Here is a 23,745-nt window from a genome sequence, read left to right on the forward strand (position 1 = left end):
TGATCTGTGTTTTGAAAGACATCTGTCTCATCTCTCTGGCAGACAGTAAGGCCTGCCGTTGGTCAGAGTCTGTGCTGATCGACTACACTAACCTTAACCTTCCAGCACACACACACTGTGCTGGTTGTCCACACTAGCCTGATTCCCAGCTCTCTCTCCTTCCCTCCCCTCCCCTCCCCTTCTCTCTCCTCAGTATCGACACTAGCCTGATCCTCCAACACATGGGCGCGCACACACAGCACCACAAGATTCTCAGAGGAGCCGGACAGGCCAGGCTGTGTCGAAGGCACATTGGCCCACCTCTCCAGATCTTTAGTGTTCGAATCTGTTTCTGACTCTCTGCCTGAACTCGCTTTTTCCAGAGATTCCTTTTCCCGCCTTAACCGTGACTCTCTTTGACCCCTTGTGACCGCAGACTCGGCTTTGACCACTCTGTTCCATACGTTTGCCTTCTCAGGATTCCATCCAGGACAATAGCTGGCCTATGATTACCCAGCAAATTTCCAAAGGGTTGAAAGGAATGATCGTTTATTGGCAATTGCCATGTGCCAGACAGGAAACCAGCCAGCAAAACAGCCTGTTTAGTTCATTATCCCATTTAATCCTCCCCAACCCCATTAGTACATGAGACTAAGAGATTAGTCTAAAGTTGTGTCCTGCCCAAGGGGACCAAGTGGCAATGCTGACACCTGAACCAGGAGTAATCTCACTTCAGTATCACGATATCCAAATATATTTGGAGACTTTTGTTGAAGCTGTTTAGGTATTGAGTAGAGAGGGTCCCAGTCTGAGCCTTTGCTATTGGTTTTTCCTGCTGTCATACGACAGACTCAAAGGAACTCCTTGTGAACACAATTCATCCAACTTGGCTTCTCAAGAATGCTCTGCCGGCTGCTGCTATGCCCAGTGAAGCTGAGTCCTATTCATTTCTGTCAGGCCTTTTTTTGGCTACTGTTATTTCCCATCATCTCCTTTTGGGAAATATTTTGTTATTCTCATTATATTGTCCTCTCTCACCTGAGGTCCTCCAGGAAGCAGATACGCGTTAGAGCTAAGAGTGCAGAGCGTCTGTTGGGATAACACCTGTGAAAGGAAAAGGGGGACAGCAGGACTGGGCAGGGGGAGCTGGCAGTCTGTGCTGCTGACCTGATAAAGTGGGGCAGCCCAATGGGGAGCTCTGGTGCAAAGCTTGCCCAAACAAAATGGCTAACAGGAGATGTGCCCCTACCCGGTGTGGGATGGCCAGCCTAATCTCCCCGTCTTGTTCTCCATTGGCCAGGGTTCACTCCAGAAGAGCGCGACCTTGACTTGAAAGTTCTGATGAGGCTCACAGCTGGAGGCCATGGGCTTACTAACTCTTCACCACTGGACATCAGGTCCTTACTTGAAGGGGCATCTACATGGTACTTAAGCCCCAGGGGTTTGACTGCTTCATTATTCCGGTTTGTGTTGGCCCATAGCCACCTGGCAGCACAATATGTTCTAAAAGAATCCACAGGAACACTGGGTATCCTATTAAGACACCTCTTACTTATAGCCAGAAGGTGTGCAGACTGACCGCAGTCAGGAGAGGCGGTTCGTTGAGGAGGGAGAGGTGTCCCATGCACAGCCCTGCCTGAGAAGCGCTGCTAGGGAGTCGGGGCACTGTGTGGGGTGCGGCGAGGGAGGAGAGAGTGCACTTGAGGGGAAAGGCCAACCTTGGAGGGGCACGTCTTCTGTTGCCATTTGGTTTGGCTTTGGCTGGGCTGGGGGCCAAGTTGGTACCTTAGTCCTCTGATTCTAGGGAATCTGAGCAAGCATTGCCTCTGCTTTTCCAGAGTTGAGGGCTGTCTCAAGCTCGTAGCTGAGATGGATGGGGCAGTTGGCCACTTCCACCCACACCCTTAGAAACCACCTCACCCCTCCCAAACACTCACGTATGTTCTGTGCCTGTCTGAAATACCTCTGGTTTTCCCTAAGGCCCCCCCTTATTTTTTTTTAATGGGTGTGGGACATATTTTGGGTGCTAACACACATTAAAGTGGTGTTAAGGTGGGGAGAGGCCTCTTGGCTGTGAGAAGTTGCAGCCCTTCTGGATCCAAACCTGGTCATAATAAACAACAATAGGGCGGGACTTGACCACAGTGCGTCCCAGGGTCATTGCCAGGGTTGTTTACAAGCAGGTGGGAATTTCAATCCCAGCTCCACCCATAGGAGCTCTGTGACCTTGGGCAAGTTCATCTCTCTAACTAAGCCTTACTAGTAGTTATCACATTTCTAAAAGATGGATCATAATGTCAACGTTTTATGGGGTTGATTTAGATTGAAATGAGATGATGTGTGTGCACAGTTAACTCAGTCCACAGCATGTAGTTACAGCTTAATCAATATTGGTACCTGTCCCCCTTGTCTATTTTAACTTATGTTAGTTTTTGAAGCTTCTAATATACACACACCATTAAAAGCAGGCTTTGCATTTCCATATCAACATTTATGCTTATGCATGCAATAATTTACAGTTTCTTTAATGCTTCGCTTGAAGTTATTTTTAACATCCTGGGAGATAAAGACAAATAAATGCCTCTGCATTTTTCTCATCTGAACATAACTAAACCAGGGGTCGCAAAGATACTCGATGATGTCACAGTCACAACTGGTCAACAGACACATGAAAAGTGCACTGATTAGAAGCCAAGATATAAAGTGTGTTCTAACCACATCTGTAAGGACCTGGCTCATCTGTTTTCTTAGGCTAGAGTTCTGTTGATCTGGCTTTCTTGTAATTGAAGTTCTCCAAACCAATGAGAATCCTAGAGCATCAGGCAGAGGGATGAACACAGGGACAACATCCCACAGAGCCAGCTTCTTAGGGAGCACCCTTTGCTTGGAGAGGAAGGTTGCACAACTTAGAAATGAACCTTGACAGATTATGAGACCTGTTCAGCCAACCAACCATGCCTGCCAGAGAGCCTTTGAGAAGAAAGAAAAAGGAAAATCAGATTTTAAAAAATCCTCAGTACACTGTACAGAGGAGACTCGGGAGAAAAGCAGTGTTAGACATTAGCCAGAACACAATGATGGGGGTAGTCATTTTGCAATTTCTTAAGTATCTTTTCTCTGTTGACTTCAAAACAGTGAAAGAAATTCAGAAAAGAAGCCCACTATTTTGATGGAAGCTGTTTTGACATAAGTGAAACCAGGCTTGGCACGAGGTGGGGGCGTGCTGTGGCCAAGCCAATGGGCCAGACCGGGAAGGATTGAAATGAGGTGGGGAAATTGCTTCAAGACGGAGCTGGATCCACTTGAAAGGGGAGGGAGCTGGAGGGTACAGACATTTCATCGATGTTTGAATTAGTGTGAGAGTAGCATCCTGTGCGTTCTGGGGGCCACAGACCCTCCAGAGTCTGTCTCCCTTCTTTACAGTCACCTCTTAGGAAAGGGAAGGAGGTGGCCGCCTTTTGAATGGCACAGTGTGAGAGCTTGAGGATTGCTGGCTGGTTGTGAGCTCTCAGGTTTGGCTGGTTTGGGGAAAATGGGAGCAGGAAGGGAGAGAGTGTGTGTTAACTCCCATAGCTTCCAGCAGCTTTCACTGTGGAGGAATCAGGGGGTGTGGCAGGGGCCATGTGGAACTCAGTCCCTGGGTCTGAGACTTTTTTATTTTTATTTTTATTTTTACTGATTTCAGAGAGGGAAAGAGAGAGAGAAACATCAATGATGAGAATCATTGATTGGCTACCTCCTGCAAGCCCCCTACTAGGGATTGAGTCTGCAACCCGGACATGTGCCCTTGACTGGAATCGAACCCAGGACTCTATAGTCCACAGGCCAATGCTCTATCCACTGAGCCAAGCCTGCTAGGGCAGTCTGAGACATTTTGACACATTTTTCAGGGCTTGGTGGCCCTGAGGTTAGAAACCAAATTGAGCATAATCTGTGGGATGTGGTCTGCCTTCAGTTATACTTGAGCATTGACAGTAGCCTCTCCCACAGGGAGGACAAGGGCAACGCCATTTGTGGTAAAGCACAGGCACTGCTTTAGGAAATATACCTGGGAGGACTGGACAGCAGGATATCAGGCAAGGGTGGTGGGCTGACCTGGGCTTTTTGTTTCTCGGGCCTGGCCTTTTTTCAGCCTCAGGCAAGTCATAGCAAAGAGCTCTGTGATATGAAGTCAGTGTCTTTGGCCGGCCAGGGAGCAGGACATAGGGGAGGAATGGAGCTTCATTAGCATCGATCCATGCAAAGTACAGAACAGACTTTGGGTCCAGCAGACCCCAGTATTCTGTTTTAGACAGAAACAACATGGAGAAAATAAAAAATTAAATGCAGTCGATATGAATGCACAGAGCCTTGAATATATTAGTGTATAGTACATATTACATGACACTATTACTTTAACTTGGTATTTGGAACCGTTGCCTGGTTGATGTTAATGAGGAAAGGCTTCCTTTTGAAGCCATTGGTTTTCGATGATAGGGGACCAGTGGGAAGAATCAAGAAGACCAACTGGGAAAGAATGCCGAGTGGGTCACATGAGGAACTTTGGAGGTAGCTGGGCTACCTGGGTATCCATAGCCTCAACCGGAAGGAATGGGGTATTTGCTGGAATAATGTGAGGGGTAGGGATGGATGAGATGCTCTACTAGCCTAGGTGATGGGACCCCATCCTTCCAGTTGCTGAAGCCAAACACCTGGACACCGTCCTTGACCTCTCCCTTTCTCTCACACCCTGTATGTGATCCAAAAGCAAGAGTTGTTGACTTGACCTTCAGAGCAGATCACAATCCGGGCCATTTCTTACCATCTCCACGGCTGCTCCCCCTGAGCTGTCTCCCTGGAATTTCCGAACATGATGGTCTCTCTGGTCTCCCTCCATCTACTCTTGCCAAGTTCTCAACACAGAACATAAGGGTTGTTTCAAAACATACTGTCTATCACATTACTCCTCTGCTTAAAACTCAACAGCTCCCATTTTGCACAAAAGTCTTGGAACATCTAATGGGACCTTACAATATACTGGTCTCTGTTATCCTCTGATCTTCCTGCCCTCCTTGCTTCACTCCCCTGCAGCCACAAAGCCTCCTTGATTTTCCTCAAACACACTAGACACAGACCGGCTTCCAATGGACCACTTTTGCACTGGCTTTCCCTCCGTCTGGAACGTTCCTCCAGGCGGCTGCATGGCCAACTCTTTCATCTTCAAGTGTCTGCTCCAGGCACTCTCCCGCGGCTGCTGCCTTTGCCACCGCGTTTCAGATTCCGCCCGACTCTTCCAGCTCCTGGCATGCTCAGTCCTCTCTCTCCTGTTCAAGGTGTTCTATTTTCCACAGCACGTCTCGCCCTCTGACGCACTGTAGAGTCAGATGCTTATTTTAGCAGGTCTGCTGCATACTGTCTGTCTCCCCTGTTAGATTGCAAGCTCCACAGGGACAGGAGCCGTTTTGCTCACTGCTGCACCCCAAGTGCCTAAAACAGTGTTTGCCATCTAGTAGGTATTCAGTAACAATTTGTTGAGTGAATCAATGAATGAATGAATTGGAAAAAACTAAGTAGTAATTGTATAAATAAGAAAATAGCATTATGTCATGAGAACAAAAGTGAAACGAGTTCCCAGGTACAGTCTGGTGCTCATCATTTTCCCGGTGAGGTGAGATTGACTCACTCGTGTACCTAGGAGTCTGACTTGACCAGCTCTCCCTTCGCTACCCTGGGAAAATGTGACCATCACCAGGATGCGTTAGCAAATCCATGTGGCTGGAGTTCTAACTTGATTCTGTATGGACTGCAGGTTGATCTCATATTGTTATTAAAAACCCTGCTTCTCTCACAGCAATTGAATACAGAAGTGCAATCATTTCCAAGTAGAAGCTTGGATTCTCTTTCGAGAGCCAGTATCTCCACAGTGTGTTTTACGAGGTCCTTTTTCATTGTTGATCAGTCATTTTTACTTAATTTAGCTTCTGAATTTCTGCTTCCAAAAGGGAAGTGGGTGCTGTTAGAAAAGCTTTTATTGATTGATGCAGAAATGAGGTGCAGGAAAACCTTTGAGGGAAAGTGAAAGTTCATGTGAACTTACTGCTCCAGGATATTCTGTTTCCTTCCTGTGAAGCTGTCCTGGAGTTGAACGTGCACAGTGCATCCTAGAGTGGCGATTCTCTGCGATGAGAGCTGTGAATCCAAACCAGTCTCGTTAGTTTGTGAGGTGAGCTTTCAAGATAAACATGAAAATCAGTGACATCTCTTTGCATGGAAATCAAAATAATGTTTTCATTGGTCATATGATTTAGGTGCTTCTTATCCATTGCTTTTCTGCAGTGTCCTCCCCGCACCTCCACCCCTTTACATCCAGAAGCTCTTAGCAGGAAACAGAGAGAGATAGCTCTGCTTCAGCACAGAACAGATAGCGCAGCCTGTGGTCGCAGGAGATGGAATCTGAGCAGGGACAGGCCAGAGGGGTGTACACTTAGTGCTGATGGACACAAATGTAGCTGCTGCCTGCGAGGCTGACACACTAAATTCGATCAGTGTTTGTGGAATTGAAGGGTAGAGCACCCACCTTCTTTCTTACTCCTCTTCACTTCATTCCTCTGTTTAAAGATTTATTTTCAGTATTGGTTTGATTTAGGGTGCATAGTGATACTTATTTAAAAGTGACTAGGGTCAAGAACGATATATCATTGAGCTCTTTTTATAAGTTTGATTTTGGGGAACAAGACCAATTATAAACCAGTTCTGTGTATTGTCCTACTATATATGTCAAGAACTGTGATTTTACTCTACTAATAAGCTAACAGCTTAGCCTGCCATGGTTTCATGGGTGTCGGCAGAAGACACACTATTCTTGGGTCAGAGATGAAAAGACAGCTTATTATTCATGGAAATAGCAGTGGCCAGAGTATTAGTGTTATTTGTACTTGCTATTTCCCCAAGCTCCGTCTCCCTGAGGGCAACGTGGACCTCTGAGCTGGTGTATATATGGGTATGATTTAAATTTCACTGTTGTGTGGTGATGGCAACAAGTTTTGGTAGCTGATATTTGATTTGGGTTTGAAAGGCTAATATTGTACTACCAGAGGCCTGGTGCACAAAATTCGTGTGTGTGGGGGGGTGTCCCTCAGCCTGGCCTGAGCCCTCTTGCAATCCGGGACCCCTTGGGTAGGGTCCCTAGGCCTGGCCGGCCATCAGGGTCTATCGGGGCTTTTCTTCCGCTGGCTGCCAGCAGCTGGCCCCACCCCCGCCACTGCCACTGCTTGCCATCTGTGCAGCACTGTCCCCCTCACCCCCCCACACACCCCCGCCACCAGTCGCCTCCCTCTGCAGGTGACAGGCATGGGGTGCGATTGCTTGGCTGGCCAGGGCCTCCCTCTGAGGGGCAATTGCTGGCTGGCCCCGCATACCCATCACATTGCTGGCTGGTGGCCTGGGCCTCCCTCTGTGGGGCTATCATGGGGCGATGGCTTGGGCCCCCCCTCCCCCCCCCCGACCAATTGCATCGCACCCTCCTTGGCTGGCCTGGCGCCAGTATGTGTCATAGCATGGTCGTCCGGAAGGTCATCTGGACAGTTATTCTGCTGTTTGGTCGATTTGCATATTACGCTTTTATTATTATAGATTATTATAGGCTAGAGGCCCGATGCACAAAAATTTGTGCAAGAATAGACCTTCCTTCCCCTGGCTGCCGGCACCAACTTCCCTCTGGCACCTGGTACCTGGGCTGCTTCTCTCTGGCTGCCGCCACCGCCACCAGGCACCCAGGACCCAGGCTGCTTCGCGCTGGCCCCCACTTCATCTGGAATGATGCCCGGAAGGATGTTCGGTCTAATTAGCATATTACCCTTTTATTATTATAGATAGGTCAGGGGAGAAAATCAAATAAATAGTTACTCTGGTGCTTCACTCTCAACTTGTGTTCCCCCCTCTCAATTTTATGGCAAAAAATAATACATATTTTATAATAAAGAAAACAAACTGATTTATTTATATTTTTTACTCTGGACTCCAGATAAGGGAGAGACGGAAAGAGTTGCTGAACCCCAACCATTCATGCTAAATAGAGGAGGTGAGAAGTGGTAAAAATTGGCTTCATCAGTAGCCCTCCCGCAAGCAGCAGTTGGAACAGTGTCCCAGTTTATTTCTACTCTAAGCCTTGACTGATCCAGTTTCAAAGCCTCACTGGCTCCTGAGCCCGTCTTTCTCCATCTGATGAGGGCTGACTTTCTCCCTCACTGCTCTAGGAAAGGAGTACATTGACTGATTTTCAGAAAAGGCCTTATGAGCACCCAGGATATCATTCACTCTTATCAGCACCACTTTCAGAGTCTTCCAAAGATAGTTTGGCTCTTACTAAGGAGGGTGGGTTGTGGAATCTGGGAGAAGTACGCCCCAGATTCAACATAGCTGGGAGGCAACACCTGAGAGAGACTGCCCTGGGGGAATGTGGTTACTAAATGACTCCAGGAAATAATGATCATCATCGTCCCATCCTCTCTTACAGAGCTGTCCATACTTGCCTTCCTCTGTTTCCCAGCCAAGACTTCACTGGGAAAGTAATCTCTATGTATTTAACACTTCCTCTCAAACCATTGTTCTCTGGGAACCAACAGATTCACACACCACCTCAGACAGCCCTCTGGGTTAATTAGGTTTAGCAGGTTTTCAGAGGACCACAAACAGCTTTTCAGCCTCCGTTACTTCTTAGGCAAGAAAAATTGATCTCCATTTGTCCTGTGTGTTAGACCAGGTGCTGTGAGCAGCTGGTTCCATTCCATAAAACCCAGGCTCTGTCATAATTGTTGTCTATAAACATCTTCTTGTAGTCAGTGTTCATTCTCCTGCTGTCCCCTGGGAACCTGGCATAGTCAGATGAATGTCTACTTTGGTGAAAAGTCCGAGTTCAGAATTCTTTTATGTGTTCTCTGAGTTATACCATGTTTTCATGGCATAGTGGTACAAGCCAGTGCCCGGTGGTGGTGCCAGGTTACTCTCAATTACACACAGATAGACACTAATGGTTCAGCTTGGCAGCACCCCTTTGTGGGTTCACACTGTGTGCCAGGCATCAGGAATTGAGGCCTGAATGCCCAAAATGGTTTTCAAAGACACCTGGAGATTGCTCCTTCCAAGGGCTTTGGCCCAACAGTCCAGGATATCAAACGTTTATAGCTCCCTCAAACCCTCTTTTGATGGAATCAGGGCATGGATAAATAATGCATGTCTTTGGCCTTCCAATCCCTCTCTTGCCTCCTACCTCCCTATTTTCATGTTCTTCAAACTCCAGACTTCAGCTTTTCCAAGCACCAATCTCACCTGCCAATCCCTGGAGAGCCCAGACTCTGGAATTATGACAGAGCTTCAAGAAACAGAGGAGGTACTCAAAACTTTCTTTGTATAAAGCACTTTTTTAGTGGAAGGGAGAAGGAAGGGATCTGTTCTGAAAAGACGCCTGCAAAGGTAGAGTGAAATGAAGAACCACACACATTCCAGGGGCAAGGTTCTAAGCTAGAATTCGGAATCTCATTTCTGGATATGTTTCTACCCCTGAGCCATACTGGTCTGGGCAAGACTTTTTCTAAGTCATGTGATTGTATTCCATTTCTTCTTTCTCAAAGGTTGACTTGGAAGTTTACAGATTCTAATAGTGGCTAAGAATCCTCCTGAACAGAAAAGGGGATGTGGAAGCATGAATTAGCCAGGAAGGTGCTGGAAATGTTAGGAAATAGGGAACGTGGGGGCATCGTATTTAAGGTGACTCTCAAACAATTGTAAGAAAATGACCCTCTGCCTAAAAGTCTCTTTCTGACCAACTTGCTAGAGTGCCCATAATTCATTCACTACACTTTGTCTTTGGGGTGACCTTAGAAAATTCTGTGTCCAGGAAGAAATAAAACAACCTGTCATACAGTTCCCTGAAGGTGTCAGGGTCTTATTTATTGCTAGGAAGCCAGGAGAGGACAGGGAGATGGTGCTGAACTACAGATAAACTCCTCTTGCTTTGTAAGGTTGCTGAGTGTGGACTCTGCAGAAGGAATAAAATACTCTGTCATGGAACCATCCAAGGTTCGTAGAGCTTCCACAGAGTAGAGATGGGAAAGATACTCTGAGTCAATGGGCCAGACTTTTGGATGCTGAAAAGAAGGTCCCTATGTACAACCCACCAAGTTGTTCAGAGTTTCGGTATAAAAGGTGGAGTACCAGAAACAATTTTAAAGGAATTGCCCACCCCTCTGCTTCCCCCCCACCACACCCCCCCCCCGCCACCCCCGCCCCCGCCTCAGGTGAAATCTCTCTCAGTTTGTTGGGAAATGTCCAAGAGGCCTAGGCAACTTGGATGTAAGAAGAACATTTCTGTTTTTCCAGGGTGGTGTTTTGTCCTTGGCATGTACGGGATTATTGGGAGGCTTGTTCCTTTAACCCCCAGAACTCTTCCTGGGACAGTAGTGTCCACAATTGTTAGAATGTGAAAGTAACTTCGATGACCCATTGTAATGCCTCATTTTACAGATGAGGCGACTGCAGCGCCTGGGAAGGTAACAATGGAAGAAGCAGAATTGCATAGCAAACATCACACGGGCTTGGGAATCAGACAGGCCTGGGTCTCCCACTTAGCAGTCATGGGAACCTGGGCAAGGGAATCAATATTTCTGAGCCTCAGGTTCTTCTTCTGTAAACAGTTCCTAGGGCTTACCTACTCAAAAGTGAACTCAAAACTTGGCCAATATTATTTTATTTGCTATTGTTTTCTTAATTGAAACATAATTTAAATAATACAAAATTCACCATTTTAAAGTGGATATATCTAATTCCACTTTATTTAAAGTGGATATATCTAATTCATCACTACCTAATTCCAGAACATTCCCAGTATCTCTTCTCTCCCCACCCCCCAAAAAAAACCCTGTGCCTATTAGCAGTCAGTCCCAATTTTCCCCTCCCCCTAGTTCCTGGCAACCACTAATCTACTTTCCATCTTAATGGGTTTGCCTATTCTGGACATGGGCAATTAGTGGAATCATATAGGTGGTCTGGCATCTTTCACTCAGCATGTTTCCAAGCTTCATCTAAGTGGTAGCATATACTTCTTACTTTTTATCGCCAAGTAATTTTCCATTATATGGATGTACCACATTTTGTGTATATATTCATCAGTTGGTAAAAATTGGGGGAAATTACCATTGTTTTACACGGTTGGGCCAAAGGCAAGACTTTGGGCATCTAATTCTCAACCTGGTCCTGTTTTTACTACTGCCTAACATCTGTTTTTCCATAACATCTGAGTACAGTATATGCATTGTATTCATAGTAGTGGTTTGCTCAAAGAAACCCTTGCAAGCTGGCCAACCGCTGTTAGGATTTTATACCTTTACAAGAATTTTTTCTAATGTGAGAAAAGAGACCACGACAATGCAAGGAAATAAAATCTAAACACTGTAGAAAATTTATGCTGAAAACCAGGTTTCATTTTCTTTACTAAACTCCAGTGGACTGGTCTTTATACCTCTTCCTCCCACTGTATGTCACAGAACAGCCTGAGTCTTGTATGATATCTTTTATCTACCTGGGTTTTATGTGTAAGTTCATTGCCATGGTTTATAGCCTAGGATCAAAGAGAGTTTCTATTAGCTTTGGTTGATGTTTAAAGGCCCGTCTGTTTTGTTCATTTTACTCCATGGCAAATTCAGAATTATTCTCTTCTTCAGTTAGGTAGTCACTGTCATTGCATTAGGTATGGGGAATATATGCCTCTGGCCATTTTAAACACAGCTGGTCATCTTTCCTTACCACCTGGCCCCCTCCCCATGCACTAACTGCCCCAGCTCGCAGGGCTGACTTCAGGCCTAGAAGGAGTGTAGCTGGGTTGGTATACTTGGGAAAGTTCTGTTTTTCACTGATTGAAGATGAAGGCCTTTCCTTGGTGGGCGCATGAAGACCAGCAGCAGGTCTGACTCGTTAAGGAGTTGGCTGTTGACATTGTTTGCAGGGGAACCGGTGATGTGTAGAATGTGGCAAGGTTCCAGTGGCGAAGGCATGTCCCTGGGTTCATCTGGGGTTCACGCTTCCTTATCTTGGATGGCACGGGTGGAGGGTCCAGCCCAGCCTGGTTTCCTGACTTTGAGCAAGTATTTTCTTTGCTGAAGCTTCAATGACTTGGTGTGATCACCGCTAATTACTCATCTCATCTGATGTTCTGTTTTCTTATTATCCTTTAAGATCTGGAGTAGTATTGTGTGTCGGGCTTCATGTGCTTTGTCTCATTTATATTATTTCCTGCTTCTCTGTGTTTGGCAGCCCTGAAATACATGAAAAAGCAACTGAGCTGGCCCTTCTTTGCTTCAAGCTAAGGGTCCCTCTTTCCTCCCACTATTTCTGGTTCACACAGTTTGCACAGCCTTTCTGTCCTGGTCCCTGGGTCTGTGCTGTCCACTTTTTTTTTTTTAAATATATTTTATTGATTTTTTACAGAGAGGAAGGGAGAAAGACAGAGAGTTAGAAACATCGATGAGAGAGAAACATCGATCAGCTGCCTCCAGCACATCTCCTACTGGGGATGTGCCCGCAACCCAGGTACATGCCCCTGACCGGAATCGAACCTGGGACCTTTCAGTCCACAGGCCGACGCTCTATCCACTGAGCCAAACCGGTTTCGGCTGTGCTGTCCACTTTATCAGTGTTCCTTTTCATGTGATGCCCGGACTGGGAGCGATGGCCCACATGTGCTTTGGACAATCCTGACTAGAACATTACCAAGAAACGAGCTGACACCCCTTTAATGCGGGACACACATGCCAGTGCTTATTGCCCGTTGCATCTCGATACCAGCCAACACCACTCCACCCCCCGCCTTCTTTTTCCTTTAACTGCTGTGAGGCAGAGGTTCCTGTTGTTGTGCTGTTGATTTTTTGATCGTAAGAGCAGAGCTTTGCATTTCCCCCAATCTATTTTACCCCGGGAGCTTGCAGTGTTACTACATCAGAACTGTATGAATGGGCGGCTGGGATAATTCTGATGCAAGAAATTGCTGAGTGGAGGATTCCTTTTTAATTTAATGGTGTGTTAGGATTGGCTCTGTTAATAGGAACATCCTTCTCTGATTACCTATCCTAGGGTCCTTTCATTAGTAAGTTCTAGTTCACTTGGTTTTTCTGCTTTGTTTTGGAGTCCTTTTTAGCATCCACAATTATATAGATTAAAAGAATGAAATGAGTGTTAAGTCTCCATCTGCTTAATCGCATGGGTCCTGTGTGGGGCACTGAGTGGGCCCACCACTGCACTGTGGAGAGGGCCGCTTGGAGGATCCTAACCGCTCCTTTGTTTGTGTTTGTGGCAGTTACCTGGCTGAGCAGTGCTGGAATGGCGGCTTTCTCTACCTGATCATGCTGCGCCGCTTCAAGCACAAGGTCCATTCTCCTTACAGCAGCAACAGTGGCAACAGCTCGGAGCCAGGACAGACACCGACCTTGGAGCTGGGTGACCGAACCGTGAAAAAGGGGAAAAGAACAAGAAAGTTTGGAGTCATTTCCAGGCCTTCTATCCACAAGGCCACTGAAGAATCCAAGAGCCACACTGGCTGTGAGCTGGACAATGGCCCCATCTCTGAGCTGGACAATGGCCCAGACCCAGAACTTGGAAATGGCCATGCCTTTCAGCTAGAAAATGGCCCAGACTCTCTCAAGGAAGTGGCTGCATCCCATCTAGATGGGTCTGAAGTGGACAGAGGGACAGAGCCTAGAGTTCCAAAGACAGACACTCCTCTGCCCACAAGCAATGATAAATGCCACTTCTCAAAATCAGGGAAAACGGACTTCCAATCAAGTGACTGCCTGGCGAAGGTAAGGTTTGGTTTGATTGCAGAGCCTGAATTGTAAAAGTAATGTTTTATAGAAGTTGCTTTTTTAAAGCTTAGAAAATATGTCTAAGGTGAACTTGCATTTAGAAGCCAACACATTTATTAAGATAAATGATCAGCGGACATAGCAATAACAACCAAAAGTCCAAGTCATTTCATCCCACTTAAATAGAGAGCAAGTTGAGTGATCCTAAGTGGAAAATGCAAGCCTTCTGTGGAATAATTTGAGTCATATGAGGCCCAGATGAAGTACTTGAACTGCATCATTATTTATCACTGCTGTCACCAGGAGAATTGCCACTGCGAGGCCAAGAATTCCTGGTGGCAGTTGATAGCATAAATATCCAAGCCTCGGTATTACACAGGAAGGATGTCCAGCATGCAGGGAAGCATCTGCTTTTATTTTTAACACTTCAAAACCAGTGACGTTTTCATGGGATTGTGTTATTACACTGCCGAATTCCAGCGAAGTTTAGGAACTTCACAAACATCTCTGATACTATGATATCCAGCTGTGATGGTCAGGGCTGGTCTTAACTACCTAAAGGCAAAGCAGATGTGGTATATTCTGAAGGGCCTGTTTCTAGCCTCAAATGATCTCCCCTGTTGTATCCAGCTCTCTCTTGTTAAGTTACATTTCTGTAGGCTGAGCATGCTCTTTCCAAGAATCCTCTTGGCAGATACTCCTGTGGATTCTTTTTTTTTTTTTTAATACATTTTTATTGATTTTAGAGAGGAAGGGAGAGGGAGAGAAAGATAGAAACATCAGTGATGGTAGAGAATCATTCATCAGCTGCCTCTTGTACACCCCCTTCTGGTGATCGAGCCCGCAACCTGGGCATGTGCCCTTGACTGGAATCAAACCCGGGACCCTTCACTCCAAGGTCAACACTCTGTCCACTGAGCCAAACCAGCTAGGGCTCCTGTGGATTCTTTTTTTTAATATATTTTTATTGATTTCAGAGAGAGGAAGGGAGAGGGAGAGAAAGATAGAAACATCAATGATGAGAATCATTGATCAGCTGCCTTCTGCACCCCCTCTACTGGGGATTGAGCCCGAAACCTGGGCACATGCCCCCGACCGGAATCGAACCCGGGACCCTTTAGTCCGCAGACCAATGCTCTACCATTGAGCCAAACTGGATAGGGCTCCTGTGGATTCTTAATGAAGCTATAAGATCCTAAGTGGTTCCTCATTGGTGTCTTCTCCGACTCAAGAGGCACCCTAGAGATGGGAGAAAGAGTTGGAAAGGTGGAAAATGAGCCCAGAGGGAACTATCCAGTTCAGCTTTGTTGGGATGTGGAACCCTATGAATGAATGTAATTTAAAGGCTGTTTTATGTATATTTCTGCAATTGTAGCCAATCTGTATAATGGGTTGAGAATAATCAAAATAACCCTCTCTTAATGGACCACATTCCTTCATTTGAGGATCCAGGTGATTGTCTTAAAGCCTTGCACAGAGGGAGGCATCTTTGTGGATGGAATGTGTAAACAGATTAGAAGAAAAATCAATGTTTCTATCAATGACTTTTCTACCAAGTTATGCTCTCCCAAAAAAGGATGAAGGGCAAAGAAAATATTATAATCCCCTCCCCCAAAATTAAGGTCAATAAACATACAGTCCCTCCCCCATCCAAAAGTAGAATCTATATATATATATATATAAAAGGTTAATATGCAAAGTGTCCCCTGGGGAGTTCGACTGGGAGACCAGGAGTTTGATCACTCACTATGACATGCACTGATCACCAGGGGGCGGCATGGAATGAAGGAAGGCTCTGGCCAGGAGCCGGGGAAGGAAGGTCCCAGCTGGCAGCCGAAAGGCCCCTATCAGCCCTGATCGCTGGCCAGGCCTAGGGACCCTACCTGTGCATGAATTTCATGCACCGGGCCTCTAGTATTCCTATAAACCTTTTATAAGCCGAAATGGCCTAAAGCAAAGTAGCAATTCCTACTAATTGATATGGAAACATTTTTTTTTCATTCCCTGGCCCCCAAAATAACCTACCAAATCATACAAATAACACACAAAATCTAAAATAGCATTAACATAGTAAAAGCAGTGCCGTTCTCGCTGCTCGGGGTGCACACTGCCTCTGTAACCGCCCCTGGAAAACAAGCACTAGACACTATTTTCTCTCTTTTTCATAAAAGCAAAAATTACCTTTGGATTTCTTTCAGTGAGTGCAAACAGGTCTGCTGTAGGCCTTTTGTAATAGCGTAGTGTCATAACATGAACTTTAGAAAAAGCAGGTAACGCCTGTGTTATAATACAGGGTGTCCCCAGAAATGTATACATATTTTGAACGATTATAAATTCAGTTCGTTTTCAAAATTTAAAAGAATCTACAGAAATGAATAATTTTTTGTCAACACCTGTTTTCAAACTGATGCCTGTTCTGGTCCTGGCACTGCTGATACCATGTAGCAGTGGAATCGCAAACATCAAGAATCATTTCGTTCAGTATTTGTGCACCCTCAGTTCGTCAACTGTTGCCGGTTTTGTCTGATAAACTTTATCTTTTATGTATCCCCATTAAAAAAATCTAGTAGATAAATTTTCTTTGTTCAAAGCTTAGTCTGGCTTCACCCATTATTTCAAATCAGTTAAATGTGAAAATTTAATGAGTTATCCGCTATTAAAATGTGTATACATTTTGGGGGCGGGGCATACCCTTGTATCCACACTTTGAATAATCATAAAGGCAGTGTTTGTACTTCAACTGCATTTTCAAACTTCTAGTAGCATTTTAGGATGAATTTCCTTTGTTCAAAGCTTAGTCTGGCCTTAACGAAACAAAGGAGCCATCAGCTGTTAAAGTGTATATACACGTTTTTGGAACAATCTGTGTATTCCTTATCAATATGTACTATATTATGATAGGATTTCCCCTTAATGATTAGATTGTAAATATGTAGAAAGCCTAAGATGAAAAAAATAAGTTAGAGAGTATTGATATCTTTAATCATTTTGAAGGCTTAAGGTAGCAAAAATTTAAGGTCAACTCTCATACATTTTTTTTTTTTTTTTTTTTAGATATATTTTATTGATTTTTTACAGAGAGGAAGGGAGAGAGACAGAGAGTCAGAAACATCGATGGGAGAGAAACATCGATCAGCCGCCTCCTGCACATCTCCCACTGGGGATGTGCCCGCAACCCAGGCACACGCCCTTGACCGGAATCGAACCCGGGACCCCTCAGTCCGCAGGCCGACGCTCCATCCACTTAGCCAAACCGGTTTCGGCAACTCTCATACAATTTAAAGAGCAGGCCTTCATTTGTTGTAGGATAAGTGAAAATAATTTGAAATGCTCCTAAAAGAAAGAAAAACACCAAACTTTTCAGAAAGTACCATCCTCTGCTCATCTTTTAAATATATATATATATATATATATATATATATATATATTGATTTTAGAGAGAGAAAGGGAGAGGGAGAGAGAGAGAGAAACATCAATGATGATGAGGGGGAATCATTGATCGGCTGCCTCCCTCACTGGGGATCGAACCCACAAACCAGGCATGTGCCCTCACCCGGAATTAAACCATGACCTTTTTGTTCCTAGGTCAACACGCAACCACTGAGCCACTCTGCTCATCTTAATTAAAGGCAAATAACATAAAATTGAATTTCTACATTAGACTACTTGAAGGGTACAACTATCAGAGTACCTGACTTTTGCACTCAAGGTCTTATATCCAAGAAAATATAAAGAAAATGGTGGGGGAAAAACAAACTTGATCTATTGCCGTTGGGGCATTTTTTTTTTAAGCCATATGCCTATAGAAAGGAGAGAGTTGCCAGCTGGAATTAGCATTCTTCATCCCTGTCCATAATCTATAGACTTTATTACTGACTCTTGGTCTTGGAAAGTCAAAATATTCTTAGACACGAATGTTTTAGCACCCTTTTCAACCCCAAAATTGTCATCATTAGATACATTTATCAAAAAATTGATAGAAGTGGCTCCTCCCGCGCCTCCCCCCCCTTCCCCCCCCCCCCCCCCATTCAGATAGTACCCAAATTGGAACCAGTAGATCTTCACAGAAGGTTACTTAGGTCCTTGGACTGGGTGGATTTTTATTTTTTACTCCAGAATGAGCCCAAGGTCGTGCTAAAATGGAACTTCCAGAAAAAAACAAAAATTAGCTATTTGCCTCTTAAGCCTTTCAGGGGGAAAATTCCATCCATTTGAATAATGGGAGATTAAACATGTCAGAACTGTTCCGTTTCTGCTTTATTAATGATTTAGTATATCTACAAAGACTTAATAAATTACAGAGAAGGCTTATAGTGATCGTTCAGACCACTTTTAATTGTCAGGTGCTTCTTTCTCATAGTCTGTTATTTGTTACTGATTTTTATATGCTTTTATATCCTGTATCCCAGAGCTGTAGGAAAATGTTTTCTCTAACAACAACAAAAAACATATTTTATATGGTTCTATAAAAAAGTAACACATAATGATAAGGATACAACCAGCTTCATTTTTAAAAATACAAAAGTTAGCCCTAGCCGGTTTGGCTCACTGGATAGAGCGTCGGCCTGGGGACTGAAGGGTCCCAGGTTTGATTCCGGTCAAGGGCGTGTACCTTGGTTGCAGGCACATTCCCAGTAGGGAATGTGCAGGAGGCAGCTGATCGATGTTTCTCTCTCGTCAATGTTTCTAACTCTCTTTCCCTCTCCCTTCCTCTCTGTAAAAAATCAATAAAATATATATTTTAAAAATACAAAAGTTGGGCCCATCATCTAAAACATAAGAATCTCCTAGGACATAGATAAGCAGTTTTAGAAATGTGTTCAGTGACTTATTCCGTCTAGTAGAGATCATTACTCACCCAAGGTGCCAGTTTTTGCAAGCCTGTTTAGACCTATGTGTATTTTTGTAATGCTGCATGATAAAAACCAGTACAACCAAAGGTAGTCACTTAACAGAAACGATCCTACCCTTTGCCAGACAGGTGAGTTTATTTACCGCTGGCGCATGTGTCCCTGGGGACCTTTGTCTTCCCCTAGTACTTGTAACCTGCCCTATACAGCACCACACCTTCCTTAGGCCTTTAGCAGAGACTTCAGGAAGGCCTTACTCTTCAGGGCAGGATGGGAAACTCAGGAGAGTGACATGCAGGACGTCTCCCAGGTGGTCCCTGGTATTTGCAGCAAGCAGAAGCGGCATCAGGATGATCCTCTTCTAGGAAGCCCCTATGGTCACTGAGTGAACTTGTGTCCTCCTACATGGTAGTGTCTCCTAAGTCCGTGTCTGCACCTTCACCTCTCTCCTGAGCCCCGAGTTTCTACCAATTGCCTGCAAGATGTCTCTATCTTGGTTATTTCACAGCATGCCTAAACCTCAGTGCATCCCTTCCCACACCGCTAAGTCTGCTCCCGGCGTTCCAGGCCTCACCACCCACAAGCTGCCCAAACCAGAAACCTGCCTCACCTAGTGACCACTCATCCTGGTTTGCACAGAACTTCCCTTGGTTTTGCAATGACAATCCCATGTCCTGGAAAATGCCTTTATCCCAAGCTGGGAACAGTGGTGGCCTGGAGTCAGCTGAAATGCTGCCCTCTTTCTGACACCTTGTCCAGTCAATCACCGAGTCCTGTCAACTTCTGCTTCCTTTAGGATCTCCCTGCTCACCCCACTTCTCTTTCCTCCACTCCCACAACCTTAGGTCGGGTCAGGCTGCTTTCATGTCTCATCTGGGCGGTCACAGTAGTCTCCTACCCCTCTCATTGTCCCCACTCTCATCGCATCATCCACTGTCCCCACTGCAACCAGAGGGCACATCTCATTGCGCATGCACTGGCAGGCCCGAGTACACTACCGCTTAAACACTTCTGACGGGTCCACTTGCCTTTGGGGTAACAGCCAAGCACCTTGGCTTGCATAGTGCGTGAGGCTCAGCATTATCTGATCGCTCCTTAACTCTCTGCCTCCTTGATTTGGGCTGGGTGAGTTATCGTTGTTGTTGTTGTTTTTGTTTTTGTTTTCCCAAAAGGCTATGCTCACTCTTGACTGTGAGCCTTTGCAGATGCTACTCTCGCTATACTGTCTTCTCCCTTCCCCAATGTAGCTTAGCTTCTACCTTTCTTGGAAACCAAGCACAATAACACCCTCTCAAGGAGGCTCCATAACATCCCTGTTAACTGCCCCCATCTTCAGACATCTCTCTGGGCTCCTGCAGTACTCCCTGCTTATCTTCATCAATGCATGAATCCCACGTATTCCAAATACCATTTGGCTATGTGTTCCCAATAGACTTTAAGGGCAAAGACCTTATTTATCTCTCTGTCCTAGCTCAGTGCCTTGCACCTGTAGGTGCTCTGTAGCTATCCTATATAATAAAGAGGTGATGTGCAAATTGACCATCATGTCCTCACACAAGATGGCCGCCCCCATGTGTTCACAAAATGGCTGGCAGGAGAGAGCAGTTAGGGGTGACCAGGCCAGCAGGGGAGGGTAGTTTGGGGCAACCAGGCCTGCAGGGGAGGGCAGTTGGGGTGACCAGGCCTGAAGGGGAGGGCAGTTGGGGGTGACCAGGCCGGCAGGGGAGCAGTTAGGCGTTGATCAGGCTGGCAGGGGAATGGTTAAGGGGGTGATCAGGCAGGCAGGCAGGCAAGCAGTTGGGAGCCAACAGTCCCGGATTGTGAGAGGGATGTCCAAATGCCGGTTTAGGCCTGATCCCTGTGGGGTCCCAGATTGGAGAGGGTGCAGGCCCCCCAGCGCACGAAGTTTGTTAACCGGGCCTCTAGTTAGTTAATAAAGGCGCCCAAGAGCACCAGGCCTGAGAGATGGACCCGAGTTCCAGCCCTGCTCTCCAGCTGCCATGTCCTTTCTCTGAGCTTCCACCTTCTCACCTCAGCATTTTGGTCTGATGACTAAGGGATGGCCACTTTGACATTATGATCACACATTTCTTCATAGCTTACAGACTATTCTAAATAAGAAGGGAGAAGCAAGCAGTCTCAGAATAGGATTATAATCAGAGCCAGAATATTTACTGCAGTGAAATTCTAGTTGGGTGATGTGTCTTCTCACATTTGGGGCAAAGATGCTGTTGTAAAACTTTATTTTGGGTTCCAGAAGAAGATGAGGTCATTTAAATGCTGCCAAGACAGCTCCCTTTAATGTGCCAACCTGTTTGGTAAACAAACCCCCTTATTTGCCTCCATGAAGAGGTGCACGTGTATGCTCACGCAGTCCTTGGCGCTTAATAGAATAGGTAGGCCTCTGGAGGCATTCATGCAGGAGTCCATAGCTCCAGTATTGTGGTTTGGCTTTTTCTCACCAGACTGACAAAGTCTCGCTGCCCTTTAAGCCCATGTGAAGGGAACCGCAGCCTGAGCCATCTGTCTAGACAGGATCTGTTTCAGAACTCAATTGTGTCTACAGCTGGATCAGTGTTCACACGCTGAACATTGGCAAACACGCAGGTCTCGCATCTGAGTGAGCCTCTTAACGTCAGTCTCAATAACTTCTGGAGAACTGTAAGATTTGTGGATAAACATCTTAGAACTGTTAATTTCATGGCATTTATGCATATTGTTATGTGTGAGGCACTGTTCGAGTTGTTAGAACCCATTGGTAAATGAGAGACAAGGTTCCCATGGCATTTATCACATGGAAGGAGCCACAGCAATAAATAAGCAAATAAACAAATGAGAAAGTTAGATGGTGACGCATTCTATAAATGAAACAAAACAGGGTGAAGTGAAAAATGGTGGCTGGGCAGTATCATGGGTGGGGGGCTCACTGATACTGGATATTAGCAAAGACCTCATTAAAGAGGCAGTGTTTGAGCTGAAGAGTGTCAAGAAAGGGTAGCCCAGGAAATCTGGGAGCAGGATGTTCCCAGTGAGCAGCCAGCACATGCAGCTGCCCTAAGGCAAGGATGATAATGTTCCAGGAGCAGAGGAACGGAAGCACAGTGAGTGATGCGGAGAGCATTAGGTGGTGGCTCGGGAGATGTGGGCAGGGCTAGATTACAAAGAGCGGTGTATGCCATCACCAGGAGCTAGCCTCATTCTCAGGGAGCTGTTGAAAGGTTTAAGCTGAGTGCATCATGACTTTTTGAAAGTTCACCCTAGTGGTGTAATGGAGAGTAGTGGGTTGTAGAGATGAAGAATTAAAAAAGAAGGACCAGATTGGAGACTATTGTGATAACCCAAGGTAAAGATGCTCTGGCTTTGACAGGATGGTGGCAGGGAAGAGGGGCAGAAGGAGATGGATGTGGGTTTTTTTTGCTAGTAGAGCTTACAGATCTTGCTCGTGGTTTGGGTCAGGGAGTAGAAGTAGGAATCAGAGATAACTCGTGGGCTTTTGGGTTGTGTATCCTGTTTATCTTGAGGAGATGATAGTATTTTTCCCATTGAGATAGGTGAGTCAGGAGTGGGGGGAGGAGAATCCTGTTTTGACCATACTGAAGTGTGTATAAGATACCCAAGAGGAACTGTAAGGAGGCAGTAATTACATTAATAATACTTAATATTATCATATTTAAGTTGGCCAGTTGGTTGTTGGCCAGTACCAGCTTTTGCCAAATAAACTTCAAACACTGATTTTATTTTTAACTGAGCACTGCTTTCAGCTATAGGCAGATAAATTTAATGCCATACTGACAGTTGTACAATTGAGACTGATAACATCTGCCTCTTCCTGTCTCTGCCTTCCTTTGTGTACCTCTGAACTCCTGATTAGATGACCAAGAAATTCCAAGGCAAGGAAACTTGCATTGCTTTCTGTGACCTCTCTCCTTAGAGTTCCTACTTTCAATTATTTAAAAACAAAATAGCCCTCGCCAGTTTTTGCTCAGTGGATAGAGTGTCAGTCTGTGGACTGAAGGGTCCTGGGTTCAATTCTGGTCAAGGCTACGTGCTCAGGTTGCAGGCTCGATGCCCAGTGGAGGGCCTGCAGGAGGTAGCCGATCAATGATTCACTCTCCATCATTGATGCTTCTATCTCTCTCTCCCTCTCCTTTCCTCTCTGAAATCAATAAAAATATTTTTTAAATATTTTAAAATAAAATAATTTAAATAAAATAATTTAAAATAAAATAAACAAAATATGTTATTGGATAAAAGGGTGAGGGGTAGTGTGTTTCTTGACTGGTATAGCTGAAGACTATATTACAGACTGGTCTTTTCTGCCCTCTGAAGCCATTTTTATTAGACATGTATTTTATTTTGCTTTTAACTCGTGTGGGGCAGGGGCAGGAGTATGGAGTGAGGGTGTGAAGTGAGTGTGTGGGTGCTTTTGACAAAAAGTGTGTTTAACTTTCTGTCAGGGATACATGAGGCTATTCTTTCTCAGTTATCATAGTTTTGCATGTTTCTTATCACAAGTCCTATTTCTGAAAGGATTTAAAAATCTAGTATTGTCACACCACCTATGAGGCATACCTAACGTGTTCTTGGACACGTTAACAAAAGAACAGTAGGGCAGGGGAAATGGTGGTGTAACTAGTAGTGGGGATGGATAGGCTTTTACTAATTTGGGCTAAAACCAAATGGGTTTTCAAATTTCTAGACCCTCATAGGGGCCCCCGTGGCTCTTGGGAAAGAGCTCCATGGCTTTTCCTACTGGGAGAGGGCGGAGCACTGTCCCACATCTCTAAGACTCCGGAAGCCATTGGCATATCTTCCAAGGAAAAAGCAAGTCAGGTCACTGTCTGCTCTAGCTTCTCAACTGCGTCGTGAGGCCCAGGGAGGCAGCCACAGGCTGACCCATGTGCTGGTGTGGGATGCCCAGCGAGCCAGGACAACAGAGAACCAGTGTGTCCCTGAATTTGTTCCCTCTGAGACCATCCATCTGATAGGCCACTGGCTCTCATGGCCTGGAAGCGTTGAAAGTTGCCATCCTTCTGGTAGCACTGATTCTCAAGGATGTTTCTTGAATCATTGGAACTAAGTGAGAC

General features: G+C 45.4%; 1 protein-coding gene across 13 annotated transcripts in view; it reads left to right on the top strand.

Moving 5' to 3' along the window:
* The window catches only part of PDZD2 (PDZ domain containing 2), a 319,250-nt gene that overhangs the window by 227,227 nt on the left and 68,278 nt on the right, over window positions 1-23,745 (top strand). For 11 of the 13 annotated variants that reach the window (XR_004967532.1, XR_004967531.1, XM_036309067.1 and 8 more), the window contains one exon: window positions 13,304-13,805. Coding sequence is in view for 10 of the 13 variants with exons in the window: in XM_036309067.1 (XP_036164960.1) it covers window positions 13,304-13,805 (502 nt within the window). In the remaining 3 variants the exon portion in view is untranslated. Of the gene's footprint in view, window positions 1-8,828; window positions 9,347-13,303; window positions 13,806-21,857; window positions 22,002-23,745 lie in introns of those variants that run through there. The other 2 variants (XM_036309066.1, XM_036309068.1) reach the window with 2 other exon arrangements.

The sequence above is a fragment of the Myotis myotis genome, unplaced genomic scaffold (assembly GCF_014108235.1).
Source record: "Myotis myotis isolate mMyoMyo1 unplaced genomic scaffold, mMyoMyo1.p scaffold_m19_p_5, whole genome shotgun sequence".
Taxonomy (NCBI): domain Eukaryota; kingdom Metazoa; phylum Chordata; class Mammalia; order Chiroptera; family Vespertilionidae; genus Myotis; species Myotis myotis.